The sequence below is a fragment of the Macrobrachium nipponense genome, chromosome 26 (assembly GCF_015104395.2).
Source record: "Macrobrachium nipponense isolate FS-2020 chromosome 26, ASM1510439v2, whole genome shotgun sequence".
Lineage (NCBI taxonomy): Eukaryota > Metazoa > Arthropoda > Malacostraca > Decapoda > Palaemonidae > Macrobrachium > Macrobrachium nipponense.
Genome location: NC_087215.1, coordinates 19,886,396 through 19,911,375, shown reverse-complemented (window position 1 = coordinate 19,911,375; position 24,980 = coordinate 19,886,396). Strand labels below are relative to the sequence as shown.

The 24,980-nt window shown below is 37.2% G+C and overlaps 1 protein-coding gene across 1 annotated transcript; it reads right to left on the bottom strand.

The window, feature by feature from the left end:
* Positions 1-6,585: 6,585 nt before the first annotated feature.
* On the bottom strand, positions 6,586-9,459 carry LOC135199782 (cuticle protein AM1199-like). The gene is made up of 3 exons (XM_064227926.1): positions 9,382-9,459; positions 7,657-7,943; positions 6,586-7,115 (listed from the first exon to the last, which is right to left on the bottom strand). The coding sequence occupies exons 1-3, from the start codon at positions 9,388-9,390 to the stop codon at positions 6,956-6,958; spliced, it is 456 nt and encodes a 151-aa protein (XP_064083996.1). The 5' UTR covers positions 9,391-9,459; the 3' UTR covers positions 6,586-6,955.
* Positions 9,460-24,980: the final 15,521 nt, after the last annotated feature.

Here is a 24,980-nt window from a genome sequence, read left to right as displayed (position 1 = left end):
TTACTTCCCCAGTTTGAGTCCCCCATTCCCCAGTGAGGTAACGCCATGTGGATCAGCTGAGGTCAAACAGGATGTAATTTAGGTCGTGTGGTTGGTAATGGTAGGGGGAATAAGGTAGGGCTTTGCATTAATGTGGGTTTATTCTCTATTCATTTAATAATTTGCCTGTTTCCGTTTTCAGACCAATTTTCTTTTAATGATTTTAATCTCCATTTTTTTTCCTGGAAGGTCGTTTGGTAACGGAATATCAGAGCTTAATTTTAAAAAACGTGTTGTGTTATTCAATCTTAAATAAGAAATGAAGGGCAATTGGATCTTCCATTTTCTTTTTCTTTTTTTATTGTTTGGTTTCCCATGCCTTTTTTGAAGGTCGCTTCCGACCTCAGTTTTAATTGTAATTTAAATGATTTAATTTTGCAATCCCCTTTTTCTGTCATATTCAGAAAGGCATTATATATATATATATATATATATATATATATATAAATAATCATAGGGGCATATATATTATATATGATATATCACAATCCCCTTTTTCCTGTCCATATTAATACAAACATATATATATATATATATATATATATATAATATTTATATTATATACTATATATAGATATATAGATATATATATATATATCATATTATAGGGGGTGGGTAAAATACATAGGACTGGAAAGAGATCTAATGCCTTCATGCAGTAAATGATATGTTAATGTTATGTTATTGGGAAGGCTTTTTTTTTCTAAAATGGGAATTTCATTGTTATTATTATATTATTATTATTATTATTATTATTATTATTATTATTATTATATTATTATTATATAGTTCGAACATTTAGTCAGTCTTTAACCATAGCCAAGGCAACTGACAAATTTAGAAAACAAATTCTCGTTATCACTGATTCAACAATTAATCTCTCTCTCTCTCTCTCTCTCTCTCTCTCGTCCATCTCTCTCTCTCTCTCTCCTCCTCTACTCTCTCTCTCTCTCAATTAGATCATTAGAAATTTAAAGGCTTTAAATAGTTTCTATGTAACATATCTCCTCTCGTCTTCTTTCACTCTGCCTGCATTCATTGGTTTTAAAATTGGTATTAATTTAATTTTAAAAAACACACACACATTAAAAATTTGTATTTTCACCCTTACTTGGGACTTATACAGTTCTTGAAGGTACAAAAAATAAAATAGAACTGAAATCGTTGATACTCGGTTGAATGTTTTGCTGATAACACCCAGTGTATTTTGTTTAATTCTAACGTTTATAAGTATGATGGTTATATATATATATAATATATATATATATTATATTATATTATACTACTTATAAACGTTAGAATCAAATAAAATAAATAAAATAAATAAATTATATATTATAATATATATATAATTAATTATATAATATAAATTATATAAATATATATCATATATATATCTATACTATACATATATATATACACATATTAAAACGTTAGATCAAATAAATAAATAAAATAAATTAAATGATATCTATATTAGATATACATATTATATAAAATATATTATAATATAACATACTATAAACGTTAGAATCAAATAAAATACACTGGGTGTTATCAGCAAACCATTCAACCGAGTATCAACGATTTCAGTTCTATTTTATTTTTTGTACCTTCAAGAACTGTATAAGTCCCAAGTAAGGGTGAAAATACAAATTTTTAATGTGTGTGTTTTTTTTTTTTTTATTAAATTAATACCAATTTTTAAACCAATGAATGCAGGCAGAGTGAAAGAAGGCGAGAGGAGACATGTTACATAGAAACTATTTAAGCCTTTAAATTTTCCAATGATCTAATTGAGAGAGAGAGAGAGAGCGAGAGAAGAGAGGAAGAGGCGAGAGAGAGAGGGAGAGATAGAGAGAGAGAGAGAGAGAGAGGAGAAGAGAGAGAGTTAATTGTTAAATCAGTGATAACGAGATTTTGTTTTCTAAATTGTCAGTTGCCTTGGCTATGGTTAAAGACTGACTAAATGTTAGAACTAAATAATAATAATAATAATAATAATAATAATAATAATAATAATAATAATAATAATATAGTCAGAAAACCAGGAAACATATGACAATACACAAAGCACTACACCCATGAGCAAATACGGACAGACTATACATAACACGAAAGGAAGGAGGGAGAGGACTACTAAGTATAGAGGACTGCGTCAACACCGAGAACAGAGCACTGGTCAATATCTGAAAACCAGTGAAGACGAGTGGCTAAAGAGTGCATGGGAAGAAGGACTAATAAAGGTAGACGAAGACCCAGAAATATACAGAGACAGGAGAATGACAGACAGAACAGAGGACTGGCACAACAAACCAATGCACGGACAATACATGAGACAGACTAAAGAACTAGCCAGCGATGACACATGGCAATGGCGACAGAGGGGAGAGCTAAAGAAGGAAACTGAAGGAATGATAACAGCGGCACAAGATCAGGCCCTAAGAACCAGATATATTCAAAGAACGATAGACGGAAATAACATCTCTCCCATATGTAGGAAGTGCAATACGAAAAATGAAACTATAAACCACATAGCAAGCGAATGCCCGGCACTTGCACAGAACCAGTACAAAAAGAGGCATGATTCAGTGGCAAAAGCCCTCCACTGGAGCCTGTGCAAGAAACATCAGCTACCTTGCAGTAATAAGTGGTACGAGCACCAACCTGAAGGAGTGATAGAAAACGATCAGGCAAAGATCCTCTGGGACTATGGTATCAGGACGGATAGGGTGATACGTGCAAATAGACCAGACGTGACGTTGATTGACAAAGTCAAGAAGAAAGTATCACTCATTGATGTCGCAATACCATGGGACACCAGAGTTGAAGAGAAAGAGAGGGAAAAAATGGATAAGTATCAAGAAATAAGAATATGGGATATGCCAGTGGAAATCGTACCCATAATCATAGGAGCACTAGGCACGATCCCAAGATCCCTGAAATGGAATCAGGAAAAACTAGACGCTGAAGTAGCTCCAGGACTCATGCAGAAGAGTGTGATCCTAGAAACGGCGCACATAGTAAGAAAAGTGATGGACTCCTAAGGAGGCAGGATGCAACCCAGAACCCCATACTATAAATACCACCCAGTCGAATTGGAGGACTGTGATAGAGCAAAAAAAAAAAAAAAAAAAAAAAATAATAATAATAACGAAATTCCTATTTTAGATAAAAAGCCTTCCCAACCTCATAACACTTCATTCACTGCATGAAGGCATCAGATCTCTTTCCTGTCCTATATATTTTACCCCCGATATATAAAATTGTTTTAGCCCGAAAGCTTCTAAAACACCGACGACCAAGTCTGTAGCTTTTCTTCAGTTCATTCGAAACTTAAGAATTATACACTTCATATTTATCACCCTAAGCCTTCCGTTCTTTCTACATGACTAAAGCACAAATAAAGGTTTTGATTCCTGCAGTCATACATACCAACCCATTTTATCCCTCAAATTCTTCTAGTAGATACTTTTCACTCTGACGTTTAACACACAAAATCCCCTTCATGAAGGGAAGACGTCTCACCAATCCCATCAATACTTCAGTTCTTTTCTCCCTGGATATTTTTATCTTATTTAATGAATTTCTGAGACAATCTCACTAGCACTTTCTTTGTATCATACATCCTTTCTCTTTCTTCTTTCGTTCTGCCATCATCTGTTTTAGTCAACTTTCTCTACTTTCCCAATATGCACATTAATATTTCCCGACACATTTTTAGTGGTTCCTTTTAACCCTCATTACCTGATTGTTGGTTTTTCCTTTCTCTTCTTACTGACACCCGCAGCCTCTTTTTATTCCCTCACAAAGTTCTCTTTCTCATCACCAATGAGAGCTATCCTCTAAAACATCTACATCCTGTTAAAGTTAATTTTCGTATCCCAAAATCTCTATCCAAAAGTATTCTCACTAATGCTTGAATATTCATATCAACCAGCCACAAAGGGAAGTGAGACCTACTACTATACTAAACCAGTCACTCTCTAATGATCATATTCTCATACAAATTTAACTCTCATCATAAAATCTGTTGAACGCTCTCAGAGACCTATCAGCTACAATATCATGCATTCTAAATTATTATGAATTATACCCAAATTTTCTAGATTCATTCCTCTCCAAATAACTCTTGTACTCTCGTCTATCAAACTTAATGCCCTCGTTCATTCCCCTGGACCTTTCTCAATTATTTTTATCAATATAATTTTAGCCCCTTCAATTTTCAATTACATTTTAGCATCCATTCCTTTACGACCGTTTTTCTGTACGTTTTAAACAGCAGAAGTATACACAGAACAGGAAAACAGAAAATAAATGAAGATTGGATCAATCAAATCGATCGAATCTAATATTTTAATCCTTCATAAATATCATACAACAAGAATTTGAAGTCTGTTTATACGACGTGACGGTTTATATAACCTGGCTGAGGGAGAACTACAGACTTATAAAGAGCCATTATTCTTCCTGGATGATGCCGAATAACCTTACAGTTCAAGCATATAACGCCCGTGTTAAATTTTGGGTACACAACTGTTGTTTTCCCAGATTCAGATTGGTTCCTGATCAACTCCTATAAATTTGCAATGTCACACCTGTCATGTTTTGACTTCAGAACACGAGGGTAGGTGTAGAGTTAAGCAAAAAGAAGCTGTTACATTGTATTTCTCGGGAATATTTCGTCTTCGTAAGTAAAAGGCTGTTTTTTTCTAACAAGGAATTGTTAGTGCTTCTCAAGGAAATGATTTACGATGCTACACTTTTTGGCTGCCCATACTGCCTTATTTCTTGCTTTAAGGGCTTACATATTAGCTATTAAATTCATAACCTAAATTGGTTTTATAGAGGTTGATTTTTGTCATAATTACTTACTTAAAAACTCTATCAGTTCTATAACCTTTCTTCTTTTAGGGGGCAGGTATGGCTTCTTCCCTCTCGCTTCCTCCCTTTTCTTGTTTTATCCGACCTGGCCTAAAAAAGAGGATTCAGTTGCCCTTGCTATTGGCCTATGGTCTTTTAAGAAAAAAAAAAAGGAAAAAAAATAAGGAGAAAAAAAGTAGGGCTTCATGTAAACCACAGAACAGATTAGGATAATTTTCACTATTTTTAAATTATTGAAAATCCGTAGGCGACTTCTTCCCTAATTCCGTAGACCCCATTTTAACATCTGTAAAATTACTAGGAGAGTAGGACCTAGCACACGACACTAACCTTCTAATCTGCTTAGATATATACAAATTCATACGCCTGTGGGTGCATACCAACCCATATACATAATATTATATATATATAATATATATATATATATATATATATATATATATATATATATATATATATATATGTATAAATGGGATTCTTCAATGTATGAAGAACCTCAATGTAAGCATTTATTTGTATTATCCAAAGAGGAACCCTATTTAGTAAAGGCACCTTGCACAGAACTTAATGCCCATAAGCCTTCGTATAAATAGGAACTATAAAGAGGAAGAAGAGGAGGAAATAGCAGATTCACATCAACCGTATATTTGACGTCTAGGCCAGTCCCTTACGACGCTCCTGATTGGCTGTTCATAAGCCAATCACAGGTCGGGACACTCTCAGTCTCTCGAAAGAGTTCACACAGGCAGGATGAATGTTCCACCTCTCCTGAAAGACGTATCCCTCAGGAGAGTTGGAACATACATCCTGCGTAAGTGAACTCTCGAGAGAGACTAAGAGTTTCCAGCCCTGTCATTGGCTTATCAACAGCCAATCAGGAGCGTCGTAAGAGACTGGCCTAGACATTAGATGCACGGGTGATGTGAATCTACTATAGTACAGTGAACGAAGCAGCGACGAGCGAACGAGAATCATGAAATCGATTGATAAAGACGAGCGCGATGGACGTCACTCTGGAAGGGGAGATGATTCTAACAACCATTCTGTTTGGCCGCGTTTTCATTCAAACAGGAAAATTAAGGAATGAAAACGCTACGCTGGACAAAAATTCAAAAGATCATCGCTGTCGACTCTGACTTGAACAGCAGTCAGCAGGAACCTACTGACGATGGCCGAAATCACTCAATCTAATCAGCTGGAATAAAGTGAGTCACTTAGTCTTATCGTCACGATATTTTCCTGAGAATTCAGTATCTTGACTACTCGTTGATCTAGGAGTAAAAGTCCATTCAAGCACACGGGTGGACAAAATATATAATAAAAATTCACGACCATTTTCCGTGTTATCATACACACAGCCTTTTGGAATCCCTCAAACATCTGGTCAGCTTTTCTTAAAAAAAGGGATTCCAGATTTTCTAAAAGTTCTAAATTACGAGTTAATCAACAGAAATTGAGTTTCTTAACAGAAAATTTCAGTTTGTTTTCCACGAGGCCACTTTCATTTTGCATTCCTGAATAAATTACGCTATCCTAAAGTTTTTTTGTTCTACTACATATATTCGATTAATACACATTTATTGTGTGAGAACTTACTTCTCAGAAGTGTCACACTTCACGAGGGCCGTGAAAGGAATGAAATCAAGAAAGAAATGTCACCAATTGCTTATTTTTGGTTTTTATTCAAGCAGCCAAGTGACAAAAGCAGACAGATACAAATACATAAAAAATGAGAAAAAAAATTGAGTTCCAAGGTTACAATGCTGGACATTCACTTTGTAAGACATTGAAATATTTTTGGACGATCTGTGTTATGGGATAAGTTCAACTGAAAAAAAAAAAAAATAGATGGACACTTGCACAAAGAGGCTTAAAAAGAATCTGCAAATAAAAGTGGGAAAGTTTCAGCAGTTCAAAAGCTCGGTTAGTGCTAGAGGCGAATTATTCGTTAGGGCGCGTATCAAAGGCATCTCCATCGAAGGTCAGGCGACGACATCCAGGAATCCTCCAGAGGATAGAAGAAAGGAGCCATCTAGTACCAGCGGATCCCACGGGCGCGCTCATACTCGGCTTTACGTATCTGCTGCAGGGAGTGGGCGGGGATGGGAGGGATGAGGGGAGAGCGGGCCCTGTAGCCGAATTCGTCAGCCACGTAGTCGACGCGAGCCACGTTTCCCTCGGGATGCTGGTAGCTGGGGATGAAAGGGGAAGGCAAGAGATGATTAGTGTTGATGGTCACCAGCGAGTCATGTTTTCGATGTCTGTCTGTACGCAAAAATTCGTCGACTTCCTCCTCCAATGGGCCTTGACCCATTCAAGCACAATCGCGATGCTTTCGGTCAAATCGACGACCTCCAATAACGTGTACGGACACTTTCATTTGGGCAGAGCCGCGGTTCCTTTCATCTTCCCGAATCAGCATCACGAAACCATTCGTTCTGGGTTTTCTCGTGAATCTCCCGTCATGATTTGTTTCATTATCAAAAGCATCGCGTCCAGACATTCTGAGCTGTCGAGGTCATCGGGATGTTTTGCAATAAATAGGGGACGGTCTTCTGGACGGGGCTCTTCATCGGTTTCTTTGAGCAAGGGCGACAGAGGGGTTATATAAGGCTGTCCTTAGAATAAGGACAAAATATCTCCAAGAAGGACACAAAATTGACCGAACGCTTAAATTACGATTTCTAAGATAAACGCAACTTCAATACAATCATACAGTATTTTCCAACCAACCTGTAGGTTCCAGCGATGTTGCTCTGCCCTCTGAGGCCTGGCCTTCCAGAAGCAGCGGCGCTGATTCCATTCTCGGTCCGGAAGTCGTAGTCGAAGGCGCCCCTGTTGTTGTTCTGGCGGTAGTCGTGGATGGTCCTCGCGAAGTGGTTGTAAGGCCTATTGTAGAAGTAGGGGGAATTGCGGTAGTAAGGGTTAATGCCAAACTGGGGTTCGGGTTCGGGTTTGGCTTCGGGTTCGGGCTCGGCCTCCGCAGCAACCATGGCCAAAATGGCGGACAGTACGAGGACCTGAAACGTCGTCGGTGTTTAGTTTTGGAGGGGCTCCTATATATTACTAAATTTATTTCTTATAAGTTTCTTGTTACTAGGCTCCGTGGACCTATTTGACGATTTTTTTTATTGTTTATTATTCTTTTATTTATTTATGTATTTGTTTCTTTATCACTCCTTTATTTGCATTCCCAAGCTTCAGTCTTTTCATCATCATCACCGTCTTCCAATTCCCGGCCCCCCCCTCTCTCATTCTCTTTCCCCAAACCCAATCACCTATTATCATTTCTGCGGTTATGTGTGAAACCAGCTTTTGTTAGGCGAGTCTGTGTTCCCAGGTAATTAACGATTTAAAAAAATATATATCTGACACCCACTCATAATTACTTTCTGTATGAAACAAGACAATTTACATTTTCCAAGAATTACTTTCAGTCTCAAATTCTGGACACGAGATTTTCTGGAGAGATTATTACGGTAATAAGCTGGGGCAAATAATTCAAATATTTCTTGAATGCTGATTTTCTGCTCTTAATTCTAAAGCCACCTTTGCTTTGCATATTGGATTATAAGATGCAGCGTTATTGTTAGCGAGAGGCTCTTCAAGTGTTCGTTTTAAGGCAACTGAGACTTTCAGATACTTTATGTTACACAGATACGAGGTTTATCTGCGAAATGTTTCGAAGTTCAGAGTGAACTTCCCGCGACCTCAATAGGACCGATGACTAATCTGGATCTCAACTCAAACGTGATATTCAAGACTTCGCGGTAATCTAGGATACTGTTTCTCCTGTTTCTCGACGTTATGATATAAAGGAATATATAAATAATGGTCAATATTACAACCTGAAGTTGATTAATGGCAAATTCCGGGCTGATTTTAGAACTGTTACCCTCTTCATTGACAGACTCTACGTTGCATAGAAAGCAAAGTTGCAGAAAAATCGAACATTTTCGATAGAAACAGAGGAGAAAAATATGAATAAAGAACTGCATGCGATTTCACTTGTTTCTTCTGTATTATCTCAGTAAATAAGGCGCTAGAAACTAGAAACTAAAATCAACCCAAGACATGAAATGTGTTGTATGTCAAAATAGGGAGCGCCATACAGAAAGCATCTAATTTATCTGACCCTGTAGAGCAAATGCGAGATTTTGAGTATCTTAGAAATTGGTGAAATTGGCCCATATCATTCTGTTCATAACGATCATGAATATCCATTTTGAAATTAATTATAGTATAGAGATTGAAGTATTAATAGTAATACTTGATGCGCATTGATGGAAAAAAACTGAATGTTACAAAGAACATAAGAAATGACAGTTCCAGTGACAGATTACCGTCTGACTCGAGCGTAACCGAAATACTTCCCAAGCAACAGCACATCCTGAGAGAGACATGGCAGTCCCACTACTACAGCAGCTCTTCTCAAGCAGCAACTACGTAGATACTCACAAACTTCATTGTGATCGCGGCAGACTGCAAAGAGTACTTGCTAACCCTCGAGATGCGAGCTGGTGACGGCTCTGGAAGACACTTGTTATGCCGACGGACTCGGTGGTGTTTATATACCCTGAGGGATGACGTCCAAAACGCACCTTGTCCCTAGGGCTTGTTACCTCCTCCAGAAAAAAAACCCTCCCCCCAAAACTCCCTCTGCTGCTTGTTATGCCCCCCTACCCCATTTCTCTCTCTTTTTTTTTTTCACCCCCCCTTTGAGTCACTTCTTTAAAAGCCCCTCCCACTAGCTCCCCCTGCTGGAAGACGGTCTACCTCTGCCGGGAGTCTTCGCCCCCCTTCAACTCCCCCACCGTCTTCGTAGGCCATGTGGATGACCCTGGGTCAAACCGGATGTAAAGGTAGGTCGTAGAGTGAACTGATTTGTGGATGAAAGTGCTGGATGAAGGGAACGAGAAAAATGGTAAATTTTACGGTGAAATGATCGTCCGTCTCTCTCCTTTTACATTTCGCCTTCAGGAACGCTGATGGTTCGAGACAGCCTCCAGATTGTGTCGGGCGAAGAAGAAGAAGAAGAACACACAGCATAAAGAACCAAGGTGAATCAGATTTCGCCTTTTCCTCTCAGGTATAAAATGAAACTGGATTTCATTTGCCTTTGTGCCATTTCACGTCCGATGGACGCACTGGATTCCACCCAGGGGAAAGTTCTGGAGATGGACGGAAGAAAATGATTTATGTACGCCACTCAAAATTTCAGCTATTCCCCATACTTAGCGGACTTATATTGTGACTTTATGTCATTCATTTTTTTTTTGGCTACATCCAGTCTTCGTTCTCATTCCTCTCGCATGATTTTATGCTATTTACCCGTTACCTTTTGTAGTTGAAAAAAAAAAAAAGCTTTTACAAGTACAGCTATTTACATGATCTCAAAGGGTTTTAACAACAAAAGGAAATGTCTAACTTTCATTGATTTGGCATTTTTTAAAATGATTTCCAATCTTCCAAAACATCCTTTTTTCTGGTAGTTCTTCAACAGTATCTAAAATGTCGGAATTCGGTATCAGTCTACTCTATTAATCACTGACGGGAAATCAATGACAAGAAGTAGTTGTATTGTATCGGAAACCCATAATGCACCGGTTTCTTTGGAGGCAAATGTACTCGTATAAACTGGTGCACAGCGTTTGTGAAATAAATCTTTTTCTGGTGGCGTGTACTGCAAGGGGAGGTGAAAATTCCATTCGACTTCTACGTTTTTCCACGTAGTGGCGGATCTAGAAATCTTTCATTGGAGGGGGGCGGGGGAGCACTTAGGATTAATATATATATATATATATATATATATATATATATATATATATATACACATATATATATATATATATATATATATATATATCTATATATATATATATATATATATATATATATATATACATGTACACACGGACGGTACACACATATCAATATTCATATATGTCTGCACACACACATATGTACACAAGTATTAGTACTAGTATTTGTTGTTCTTGTTGTACAATTGTTGTTAAAATAATCATCAACTAAGGAAATTTTTGCTACTTACATTGATTTCTGCAAGAAAACAATGTTACAATATTTATATCCGCGGAGGGGGGGGAGGGCGGTTGAGGAGGCGCGTGACCAGGTGGCCCCCACTCCCCCTTAAATCTGCCACTGTATACCCCAATAGAAACTCATTGCTATGCTCCGTTTAATTCTGGACAATTCCGTGAGTTCGGATATGCTGTAAAAATTCACACCAGACGTTAACGATGTTTTTTTTATTAGAGATTTTTCACTTATCTTTGGACTGTGTCATGTGATACAATAAAATAAAATAAAATAAAAGTTTTTATTGGGTCCTTCACCGAATGCCGTAGCGAATATTCTGTCAGGTGTTTTTCATTTAGGTAAGTTGCACGGGCTTTGCAGTAAACATTCATTGCCGTTCTAAATAGGAAGAAGTGTTTTTTTTTACGTTTTATTTAACGAAAACAACGATATTTAATTCATTTACTGATTTGCAGTTTCTGAATGCATCTGTGAAATAAGGTCTTTCGCGCATTATTGAATACAAATCCCTTCATACGCTTGGACGGGAGTATCAATAATACATTATAATTTTGATTGCGATCACCGCAGCTCTCTAATCACCAGGGAATCAATTCACTAGTTAGGTCACAAGAGGCACAGGGAATATATATATATATATATATATATATATATATATATATATATATATATATATATATATTACATGGGAAAACCTCCATGTATTTCATACGGTAAGCGTGGACACGAAACGGAAGGCAGACCCCCACCACAGGCTCTCTCTCTCTCTCTTTTTTTTTTTTATCCCCTTCCACTTGTAAGCTAAGAATTTTAATAGTGCCCTTACATCTTCGATTTGCTGCAAACACACGGTACTTTGGGTACGGTCTCCTCTGCCCCAACCCCCGCCTTCGCACCAGCACCACAAACCTCATCTGTGTCATTTCTTTATATTGATAAATATTTTAAAATATTTTAACGTATTTTAGGTGGCTGAGTCTGGACTGATATACTAAGGCATTAATCGGTTCCCTGCGATATTTCTGATACGCCTGACATCCCTCAGTGATTATCTCTGAGCCTGCGATTCCCTTCCAGCATCCTCAAGGCTTCTAAGAGCCTCTTCACTCCGGGCTTCAAGGTCTCTCCTTCCATCCTCGTTAAATGCTGATAACATTCGACGGTTGGTTTTGAGGGGAAAAAATCGTTTTGTTTTGATATTCTCCTTCCTCTTCCTCTTCTTCCTCCTCCGTGGATGGAACGCCCAGAAACATCGAGTCACATTACTGCAAAGCTCTATGATGAACCCTTTTGATTTATTCTGAAACCACTGGACGGTATTTGGGTGTCGACCTACAACTCCTTCCTGAATTCTCTTTGTATATAAATGACTCACACTGCTTGCTTGTAAGGCAATGTGAGCACCAAACGTGCTTGCGTTCCCACTGCAGCCTCTTACCTATGTTGTTGTTGTTGTTGTTGTTATTATTATTATTATTATTAGATTTCGTTTATTTTCCCAAGAAAGTTATTGGGAATTTGTCCGCATGTAGGGAAGCAATGGATATTCTCTCCTTAGCTGGGAATTTTATAAAGGACAGTCCTTCAGGCACAATATTTAAGAAGCGCAGGTGAAGAGGGAAATCAAATTACCCCGAGAGAGAGAGAGAGAGAGAGAGAGAGAGAGAGAGAGAGAGAGATACTTTATCCGTTCGATCAAGAGAGGAAGATCCTAGTGCACGCAGAGAAAAAAAAAAATAAAGCGAATGGCAGAATGCATTCATTAAGATAATTCTTGCCCTGTGTCTGAGTGTCCTCAATGGCGCACCCATTAAGATATATCATAGATCGATCCTTGCCCTCAGAGGTCAAGCCGTAAATTCGGGGCAGGGCACGGAATAATAATAATCGTCAAACATAACGAGGAAAAGAAGTATATTTTGTTACGCCTTTATTGATTGCTCATCTGTTTTTATATTTTTCTCCTAAATGTTTGAGGAGTCTTGTGGTCGTAGGAGACTGTGCTTTTGAAGGACAGTTCATACTGTTCATTATAAGGGCGAAAATATCCCCCATGAGCTTACTACCTAATGAATGTTAATCACATCGATGCAGATGCAGTATAAATTAGGAAGGGAGCAAATTGTCGTGATTTAAATACCAGCGAATGATTTACATTCACTGTCCTTGTTCGCAAAACCGTAAAAAATATATCGACTTTCAAACACGTACGTGAACAATGCGATAGCGGCGTCCGCTGATTAGTTCCCGGGAATACAAGAAGAAGACGAGTTCCTTGCGTGGCGCCTCTTTGTTACATTATTTTTGAGGCCTTTCTTCTTCAGGTAAAACATGTTAGGAAAATTCTTTAAAACATAGTGTGCAACGTGTGCATTATTTCGAGTACAGTAATCATTTTCAGGCTTTGTATGTTATCTCGGTAAAAACGTAACGGTGGTTTTTCACACTTGGAACTTTCTCACACGATTGTTGTTTGAGTTTTTGGGCATAGGAAAATAAAAAGCATATATATATATATATAATATATATAATATATATATATATATATGAATACCCATATATCCCTATATATATATGTGTGTGTGTGGGTGGGTGCGGGTGTACAGTATGTTCGTTTTATCAAGATACCAAATTTTTGGCAATGCACCAAATATGATAATAAATAACCGGGAACTAAAATATAAGTGGACTAATAAACAGAATGTCATTATAGAAACAGTTATATGTATATGTATATATATATACACACACACACACACACACATATATATATATATATATATTATACAGAGAGAGAGAGAGAGATCAGTTTCTCTTGCCAACGATGAGCACTGTGTACCCGAGGAGGGGCGTCGAGCGAAGCTTGACTGAGTAATGGGGGGAAGGCAAACAGGTCAAAATATTAAAGGTAAACCAGTTAAGGCAAAAAAGAAACGTAAAATATGCAACTGAGTGAAGAAGATGGAAAAGGCGAGCAGTAAAGCTAATACTCTCCAATCACATTTCTCTTTTGACTTTTTACGAGTATCCTCCACGTTTCAATACCCCATCATACTCCTCATCATTAAGGTTAACATAATCATGATTATTATTATTATTATTATTATAGTCCTTATCGTTTTACTTTCACACCGCATATTTTATGGCCTAGCCGTGCTTGTGCTTCTCTCATGATAATCTTGGCATTTCATTTTTTCTACAGGTAATATGTACTCATTGTTTTGTTCAGCCCCAGGGGAAACTTTCTTCTCCCTGTCAGGCCGCTTGGCTCTGTTGGTATATACGTAGTGCATGTCAGTACGCTTCTTTAATTTAGAGTAATATATACTCCACACACACCACACACACATATTTATATCTATATATATATAGAATATAAATATATATATATATATATAATATATATATATATAAATTTCGTTTCGAATTTTTAATTCATCTTCCCTCCGATAGCGTTCAAGTAACCCTGTTAAGTAAGTACCCGTGAATATGAAAACAGTAATGATATTTGAGAGTTCGATACAGAATGCTGATTTTTTTATTGAGGAATTCTCAGTGACATTAGCTTTAGCGAATGAAAGGAACGAACTTCTATCCAGAAATGAATGAGGTGGTCCATATCGCAGCTTTGCAGAAACCGTCACGCAAAACACCTAATTTCGTGTCGCGATAATTTTTTCGTAAAAGCGCCATAATTGCTGTTTAACTTGAAGCCCCGTCCAACCAATACGTTAGCAGGGAATCGATCAAATAGTATTGAGTACATTAAGTGCATTCTGATATACCCATTATTAACTGACGGACTTTTGCGAAATGCCAGTTCCATTTGCCTTGGATAATGGATCATGAACCTAATTTTCAGTGTGGATTTAGGTTCACCACATGGATCAAATGAGAGACGTTAGGAAGGCAGGCATTAAAAAAATGGACGATAATATCATTGACGTATTGGTTGGACGGGCATTCTCTCTCTCTCTCTCTCTCTCTCTCTCTCTCTCTCTCTCTCTCTCTCTCTCTCTCTCTATATATATATATATATATATATATATATATATATATATATATATATATATATATAGAGAGAGAGAGAGAGAGAGAGAGAGAGAGAGAGAGAGAGAGAGAGAGAGATAAATATATTACATATAGTATATATATATATATATTTATATATATATATATATATATATATATATATCACACATAGGAAAAGCGAAGACGTAGATTCCATATATAGTTACGTTTGGTTATAAGAATTTAACAGTTTATAAAAAATCAAGCACTATGTCGTATAAACGATACGGTTAAGGCTTATATCATAGACGTAAATTGGGATACCTTCAAAAAGTATTCGGGAATGCCTCTTGCGTATCATTTGTAGTTATGACACAGAGGGGGTAGTCACTCGAGAAAACAATGAAGTTTAGCTGACCAATAAATGAGTCGCGATGGCGGGACAGGGTGAGGGTCAATAGGAGCGCCCCCGACTCCCACCTCAAAAAAAAAAAAAAAAAACAAAAAAAAAAAAAAAAAAAGGATAAAGAATGAATGAATGAATAATTGATAATTATCTGGCGTCGTGACTACCAGGATCATTGACACCGAATGAAGCCCTTTGGACAAACGATTTGGGAAAAATCCACACACACACATCATAAAAACTTAAAATTCCGCATCAGTTATTGTACTCTAGCTATCGCAAAGATGCTACTTACGCATTAAACACCACCAAAGCTAAATTATTATCATTATTATAAAATAGTTTAATCAGACCACTGATCTGACCTTAAACTCCAATAGGGCTGGCCCAAAGGATTAGATAAAATGCAAGGTCCAGGCCAAAGGCCACGAGCTGGGACCAAACAGGTCATGTAGGATAATAAGTAATAAATTAAGATTAAATAAAAAACTGCACAGAGGCAAAGGCTTTCATACTAGAACACAAACAGGCAATAAATACATTTACTCACGTTTCCATACATACATTCTAAAAAACCAAAGCTAAAAACTACACACATACATAAAAAGGAAATACCTAAATTTCGTTAAAAACTCCAACTTCTTTTAAAAATTCAACAACACACTCATAATCATACTGCGCTTCTTCACCCAATATCTTTGCCAAACTGTAATTACCATCTCTATCTCTTTTGTCTTTAAAGTGCTGCTCTCTCAGTTCCCGATGACTAGGACATTCAACTAGCAAATGCTTAATAGTCATCGGGACGAGACAGTCATCACAGTAAGGTTGGTATTCACAGCTCATGAGATACCCATGTGTCAATCTTGTATGTCCTATACGGAGGAGGTATATCGTTACTTCCCATTTCCTAGGCATAGACTCATATTTCCAAGGGTGTGTTCGTGTGGCAAACTCTTTCATTTTATTTGGTCCTACTTCGTTCCATTGCTGTTCCCATAATCTTGCAAAGAACTTTGATATACTAGGAAAAAAGTCTCTATATGGTACAGTAATTGGTCTTGGTATCATATTGGTTGCTGCTGATTTAGCTAGTTGGTCTGCTTTTTCATTTCCATATATATTTACGTGCGCTGGGACCCAGCAAAATGATATAGTAATCCCTCTACGCTGATGTAGAAATACCCACTGTGATATTTTCAATGTAATTGGATGGCCAGTATTGAAAATTTCAAGTGCCTGTAATGCACTTTTGGAATCACAAAAGATGGTGATATTAATGGAATTCTGGAGGGTTGCAATATGTTCCAATGCTGTTAAAATTCCATACAGTTCCGCCGTGAAGTTCGATGCTACGATGGGTAGTGCTCCTCTGCGGCTAAAATCATCACTAAAATCTCCATATCCGACTCCATCTTCAGTTTTGGAGCCATCAGTAAAAACAAACGTAGAGCCTGAGTGCTCTGCAGTATGTTCTAAAAATAATGCTCTGATTTCTGTATCTGATTTTTCTCTTTTAATACCTTTAAAATATTTACAAAATTAATTACAGGTAATTTCCATGCTGGGGTAATTGGTAAATTAACTGGACATACAGGATTTCTTGACATTCATTTTTTCCAAGATCTTTTTCACTCTAAAACTAAAAGGCTTAGGAAGCCTTGGATGATTTTCATAAAAGTTGTTGAAAGAATTTCTATTTGCTGCTTCAAAGGCTTTAGAGTTGGGGATTCTCTGAACCCTAAAGCAATATCTGATAATTGATGATTGGCGATATAACTCTAGGGGGATTTCTCACGCACCAATTAATAAACTTAAGATGGGAGAAGATCGGAAGGCACCCGTTGCCAAGCGTATACCGGCATGATGTACTGAATCTAAGATAGCAAGACGATTAGATGAAGCAGAAGAATATATTTCACATCCATAAAGTAACTTTGAAATAATAAGTGAATTGTATAGTATTATAACTGTCTGCCTGTCTGCACCCCAGTTGGTATTAGATAATACTTTCAAAATACTTAAAGCTTCGAGGCACTTGGTTTTAATATGTTTCAGATGGGGAAGCCAACTGAGGTTTTTGTCGAATATGAGGCCTAAGAAGCGTACCTCTTCAACACAGGGTATTCTATGGTCATGCAGATAAAGGTCTGGGTCGGGGTGTACTCCCCAAAGGTGGCAAAAATGCATAACAGTAGTCTTACTGGCTGATATTTTAAAGCTCTGTTGTTCAGCCCAGTTTACAATCTTATTTATTGTCAATTGTAATTTCCTTTCTGCAACTGACATTCGTGATGCAGCAACAGATATTGAAAGATCGTCTACGAATAGGGTACTCAATACATCCTTGGGTATAACAGACGCGACACCATTTATTGCTAACGCAAAAAGTGTGACACTAAGCACACTCCCTTGTGGGACACCCTCTTCTTGGCATCTTCTATCTGATAATGCGCCGCCCACTTTAACTAAATATCTACATTTCAAGAATGATTTAATGAATATGGGCAATTTTCCTCGTAGACCACAGGTATGAATTGTCTTAAGAATGCCATGCCTCCAAGCAGTATCATAAGCTTTCTCAATATAAAAAAAAATAGTTATATGGTGCTGCTTGGAGGCAAATGCTTCATATATGGAGGTTTCCAGCTGCAGTAGGACATCTACTGCCGAGTGCATTTTTCTAAATCCACATTGTGAGGGCGAGACAATATCATTACGTTCTAAATACCAGACAAATCTTGTATTCACCATTTTTTCCATTAGCTTGCATAAACAGCATCTTAGTGCTATTGGTCGATAACTAGCCACTGAAAAAGGGTCTTTACCTGGTTTAACAAAAGGTAAAACAAAAGCCAATTCCCATATGACTGGGCAGCTACTTTCATGCCATAATCTGTTAATTATACTTATTATAAATAGTTTTGTATTTTTTGAAATATGCCTAAACATTTGATAGGGAATTTCATCCGGACCAGGGGCAGTGTTAGTGCTGCTGGCCAGGCAGCATCAAATTCCCTTTCTGTAAAGGGTGTATTATATGGCTCTATCTTATCTGTAGAAAGGTCTAATCGCAGTTGTTCTTCTCTTCTTCTATATTGATATCCAGGGGAATTGTCAGATTTTTTTGAAACTTGAGCAAAATGATCGGAGAGTTTATCACTGACATCTTTTGCGTTGGCGATGAAGTTGTCATTAACTTGAAGTACTGGGGGAGGACAGGGAGTAAATTTCCCAGCAATCTTTTTTATTTCCTTCCATATACTGCAGATAGGTGTTCGGTGGTTAATGGACAATACAAATGACGACCATGACTGCCTTCTGACAGTTTTCATTGCCTTTCGAAACCGAGCTCTATTCTGTTTATATATTATCATGTTTGCTATAGTTTGGTGTCTACGATAACGTGTAAGTGATGTTTTTCTTGTGACTCGGTGTAACAGTGTGAGCTCTTCCGACCACCACGGGACTGGCCGTCGCCTAAAAAACCTGTAGGTTTTGGTATAGAATGTATACCTGCTGTATGGAGTGTCCCATTTAATAAATCGATTGCATCATCTGCCGTTGGGAAGTCATTTGCATCACTTTCTATTTCGCTTAGCTCTTGAAATTTGTTCCAATCTGCTTTTTCAACATTCCACCGTGGAGATCTTTGAACTGGTGGGTCATGATTGGAATTTATTATTATGGGAGCATGGTCACTGCTTTGCCAGTCATCATTCGTCTTCCACCTGAAATCCATCGTGCAATTGGAACTAGATATTGTAAGGTCTAAGCATGAGACTGTACCTGTCTGGATATCATAATGAGTGGGTTCTCCAGTATTTAAAAGTCCTAAATCTTCATTTTCTATTATGGAAGCTATAATATTCCCTTTTTGATTTGATGTCACACCTCCCCATAAAGGATGTCTGCCATTTAAGTCTCCCATGAGAAGAAATGGTCGTGGAAGCTGATGAAGTAAATCAATTAGCTCTTCTCGAGTGATGGGATTGTTTGGGTGGTGGAGATAAAGGGAACGAGTGGTGTATTTTCGTCTTAAGTGAATTTGAACCGCAACAGCCTGTAGAGGTGTATTTAGTGGGATTGGAAAATGAGGAAGGTCCCTGCGATCATATATAAGGCAACCTCCATGTCTTCCCACTTCCAAATTATATTGTGTTCTATATGATATATAGTCTCTTGGGCAAGTGGACATCAAGCATTGTTTCTTGTAAACATACAGCAATAGGGGAGTATTTATAGAGCAACACTTTAAGTTCCTCATATTTTGCACAAAGTCCCTGACAATTCCACTGTAAAATTGAAGAGAAGCTGCCTATGTTTTGGAGGGTAGTCCTCTATTCAAGGTCATTTTTAAATGCTTAGTGGATGAGACATTTCAGAACGGGACAGAGTGAAGGCCAATAGGAGCGCCCCCACAAACACCGCCCCCCCTCCCAAAAAAAAAAAACAAAAGATGAAGAGACATTTCAGAACGGGACAGAGTGAAGGCCAATAGGAGCGCCCCCACAAACAACAACCCCCTCCAATAAAAATTAAAAAAAAAAAAATTAAGAGATTTCAGAACGGGACAGAGTGAGGGCTAATAGGAGCGCCCCCCACAAAAAAAAAAAAAAAAAAAAAAAAAAAAAAAAAAACAAACACCGCCCCCCCCCAAAAAAAAAAAAAAAAAAAAGGGGGCCCTTGAAGAGACATTTCAGAACGGGACAGTTAGGGGGCCGATAGGAGCGCCTAAAAAAAAAAAATGAAGAGATGACATTTCAGAATATTCTGTCACAGAAATGCAGGAAGTCGTGGGGTAATTGCAGGCCCTGCTGTGCTTGAGCAGCGCAGCCAGATTGAAATTATATTAAAGCATTACCGCTCGGTGATCCCAGGGTTAATGACTAAGTCAGTCAAAAGCAGCTCAGCTGAGGGCGTCGCAAATCCAGATGTATCTTACCTCCGGGTTCTGGCTCTTACAGGCAGATAATAATGACGCGGTGTGCTAACCATATATAATAACTCGAGTTAAATTCCCTTACGGATTTATTATGAGAGCAATTTCTCTTAATTCTGATTTGCATGATGATTTTCGCTGATTCTATACAGTAACAGATGTAACACGACTGCAGAATGAAGGTTAAGTGAAACGGCCATGACCCCTTGGCTTGTGGTTTCTTTTTAAGATACTGAAAATGCATAATTTTTATAGTATATATAAATTGTTTATATATATAATATATATATATATATATATATATATATATATATATATATATATATATATATAGCTAAAAATGCCTTTAATATCTAATTCGCTCTACCTCGAAATTTTTTTTTTTAGTTCATAAGAAATTCGTCGGATCATGGGCGCTAAACACGGAACCAAGAATTCAAGACGTACAGTGAAGCGCTTTAAACCACAAGGCTATCATGATAGACTTGTGGTTTAAAGCGCTTTGCTGTACCGCGTGAATTCTTGGTTCCGTGGGTAGCGGACATGATCCGACGAATTTCTTATCAACAAAAAAAAAAAAAAAAAAAAAAAAAAGCTTCAGTTAACATATTTAAAAATATATTGATTCCGTGGTAGAACGAATTAGATATTAAAGGAGATTTGTAGCTTCATGCGTATATATGAATCACAGTGATGTGATAAGACTAATATATATATATATATATATAATATATATATATATATATATATATATATCATGACATGGTTATTATCTAAAACAAGAATTCAGCGTATATGGTATGGAGGAAAACAGGGTGACAGCTGGTAATATGTCAGATGCTCAATACTGAATTATAATGGATATACCAAACCGCAACAAGTTCCAAGACTGTAGAAATATTATTCCCACTGGAGAAGGCGTGATGTCTTCAAAGTGTTTGCGAGTTGTACTCGCTTCTTAGGATGAGCACTTGAAGTGAGGGAAAGAAGACACGAATTCTGGATGCGCCAGGTGAGGTCCTCATATATTCGATAATTTCCTCCGTAAAATTTCCTGCTGACTGAATAGTCCCTGAGTGTCAGCGTTTGTTTCGAGCTTGTTTGTTTGTGTGTTGTTTTTACGTTGTATGGAACCAGTTGTTATTCAGCAACGGGACCAACGGCTTTACGTGACTCCCGAAACACGTCGAGAGTGAACTTCTATCACCAGAAATACACATCTCTATCCCCTCAGTGAAATGCCCGAGAATAGAGCTCGCGCCCACCGAGGTGGCAGGCCAACACCATACCGACCACAACACTGAGGCGCTTTGGTTCGAGCTTGGTTACGGGAAGATATTTCGCAAATCGATGAATTTTTTTTAAATGAAGCAGTACCATTTTAATGCTTAAAAATATAGCCCACTGTTCTGGATGCCAGAAATAGCAGTTTATTTCAAGATTTAGTGCTGACCCGGGTTCGAATCCTGACTAAAAAGAAGAATTTCTCATTCCCAAATTCGGATTCAGGAGTTTCAGTGGGAGATGTACCCAGAAATAAATAAATATCATAGAATCGAACAGATAATTGTATATAGCAAGTTTATCGTTGTAGATAACGTACATCTGGTAAGTGTGAGCAGTAGATCTCATGCATTTCAACAAGTACTGACTTTATGAGGTGCAATATTGACTTTTATGAAATTAGTTTCTCCTGGTGTCCAGTTGTGATGTAGGTTTTTCGTGTTCTTATCAAGACTGGAGTTGGGTGTATATGGCCGAAATATGGAACCGAAATTATCGTTGAAAATGGTAATACATGTATGAGTCGACAAAGCCAAACGATATAACGGAATGGAATGGAATGGAATGTGGAATTTAGGCTTGAAGCCAAGCACTGGAAGCCAAAGGATTATTCAGCGTTATAATGAATTTGGTTTGAAATGCATGTCAGTGAGTTTATGAATGAATGAATAAAATAATAAATTATTTTAAAACTACAGTAAAAATTGATATTAGGTAGAAATTGATTTTTGGTAAAAACTGATATCCTCCATAAAAAATTATAACTAAGTTTAGGATATGCATACAATTTTAAGAGTAAAACAATAAAAAAATATACACAAAAATACTCACATACACAACTGCAAGTGTATATACTATACTTACAAAGCCAAAAGATAACGTCAAAAAGGAGAAGGGAAAGACTATATTATTTATAGAACGAGAAGAGGAGCTATTTAAGGATATTTAGATCTTGATATATTCTCTAACGGCGCTTGTTGGTAAAACAAATTTATTTCTATTTCGCTTGAAGATTCTGTGCCATTCAATTGAATGAGAGTTTATTTTGCCATTGCTTTTTTAAACACCTTGATATTATCGACAACGTAAAGGCAGAGAAAAGACAATTTGAAAATATGAATTTTTATAATCTGCAGTCTATTACGCAGAAATTATAGCGAGTGAAAACATGATTCTCATTACAACGTCTCGTAACCAGATTAAGAAGAAAAAATGATAATAATAATGATGCGCTCGTTAAAAATGACGCAGTAAATTTAAAATAAAAATGCCGAGAGAAATTCTCCTTAACAAAGACGTTGGGAAAAGGCGAAAGAAAAATACAAGCCCTTGCAAAAATGCGTACCTGGCCTAGCAAGCCGAGAGAGAACTAAAACAAGAAGAAAAATTATGGGTTCTGGGAAAATCCGAACCTTGAAAGTCAATTAACGAAATGTCACTCTACCTTACGAGCGCCGAGTTGGAAAATGGCGCTGCGAAAGCAGACCTGTAGTTTTAGAACGGCTCCTCCGGACTTTACGAATGTTGTTAGACTTTGCAATTTCTTGGGGGGGCGAGAGACTGACATGAGATTCCTTGGGGCTCAAGGTTAGGTCAAGTCCCCTTGGCAGCAGGTGAAGGTAACGTATTTCAGAGGAGAGGAGGAGCGTCATTTTCAGGAACGTGAATCATTCCTCAAGATTTAACACTTAAATGATTCCTTTGTTGGAGGAGATCCCGCGAGGACCCTCGTGAGGCTAGCCCGCAAACTCTTCATATATATATATATATATATATATATATATATATATATATTATATATATATATATATATATATGTATATATATATGGACAAAAGTTTTAAGCTTTGTATATATTTCCATAAATATATTTTATCTAGATAAACAAGGACATTACTGTGGATCCTTCTATTGATTTCTTAGAAACACGATACGGTGTTTTCATATTGCATATAATTTATATATATATATATATATATATATATATATATATATTAAATAAATTGAGTTAAAAAAAAAAACAAGTAAACAACAGTGCACCGAAATTTCTTCGACGCAACCGAGTTTTCTGTACAGCATATAAAGCTGTAAGAAATTAGCCACGGCCAATGAAACTGCTGTTGCAAACATTGTTAGGAAAGAGAACTCCCGAATATTCTTGAGTCGTCGTGACACTTTACTTTCTAAAATCGAAGAAACCTTATTCAAGGAAAAGCTAAGTTTATTTGAATTTTGATAACAAATTTTTTTCTTGTTTATGACCTAATTTCATTCAGGCGTTCCTGACCTGGGGTCAACAAAAAGGAAAATTTCAGTATTGTATCTGCCTTTCGAGAATATCCATTTCGTTAACAAGATTCTTATTTAACTTAAAGTGCAATTGCTGAGGAACAATGCATCGTCAGATGGCGTGTAAATGTAATTGCCCTGAGTGCGAGATGGAGCACTTACAGAGTATGACCAAGTTTCGAGGCGTGCTTTTAATTCAGTTACTGAAATTTAAATTTTTTTTTTTCATTTTCTTTTGGTTATCAGACTGTTTAGAATCATCAGAATTTATAATGGTTTCGCTGCTGGATATCTGTCGATCTGTTTAGACACATACACGCATAAAGGCATGAAAGAGTTTTACTCTTACTCCCGTGCAATTACGAAACGATCACAACCAGATAAGCCCACACGCTCTCGTGGTTTCACGGGGTCTCATTGTTTGAATATTCACGTTGTCCTCTCTATAAGGGGCTGCGAACTTAACTGACAGAACTGCCCTTGGTCAATTAATCGAGGGACATCTTAGGTAATCTTTTATTTCCTTACGGAGGCGGAAGAAAGATGGTTATGAATAATTGCTTTGGGTTTTAATGCCCATCGTATTTAATAGCCCTTAATTCCTCTTGTTCTGAAGGAGGGAGAGAGATTATGCGTTCTTTATTCGCTACTTTTATTTTTCATGTTTATTATTGAGAGAGAGAGAGAGAGAGAGAGAGAGAGAGAGAGAGAGAGAGAGAGATCCACATATTAGTATGTTGTCGTTTCCAGTTGAGTGGTATCGGTTCCAGAGGCTGAATACGTGATAAGGAAGTATTTGTTTTTGGTCTTAATTTTTCCCTTTCAGTAATTTGCTACGAAATGGAGCGAGACACTGGTTAAACTTGCACTTGGAATAAGTCATGATATATAATATAAGCGCAATTACACCCAAGACGATGACAGTAAAAACTTTACAAGAGAAAACGACAAATGTAAAACCACGAAGAAGCAGGCATTATGAGCAGCGCACCAAGCATACTTTTAGACTAGCAATCAAAGATGGCTTTCAATAAAAAAAAAAAAAAGTAGCTTTACCTTTAAAGA

Coding starts and splice junctions, on each gene's coding strand:
- LOC135199782 (XM_064227926.1), bottom strand. Junction 7,116..7,656: donor AACATCGCTGGAACCTACAG/GTTGGTTGGAAA, acceptor TTTCATCCCCAG/CTACCAGCATCCCGAGGGAA.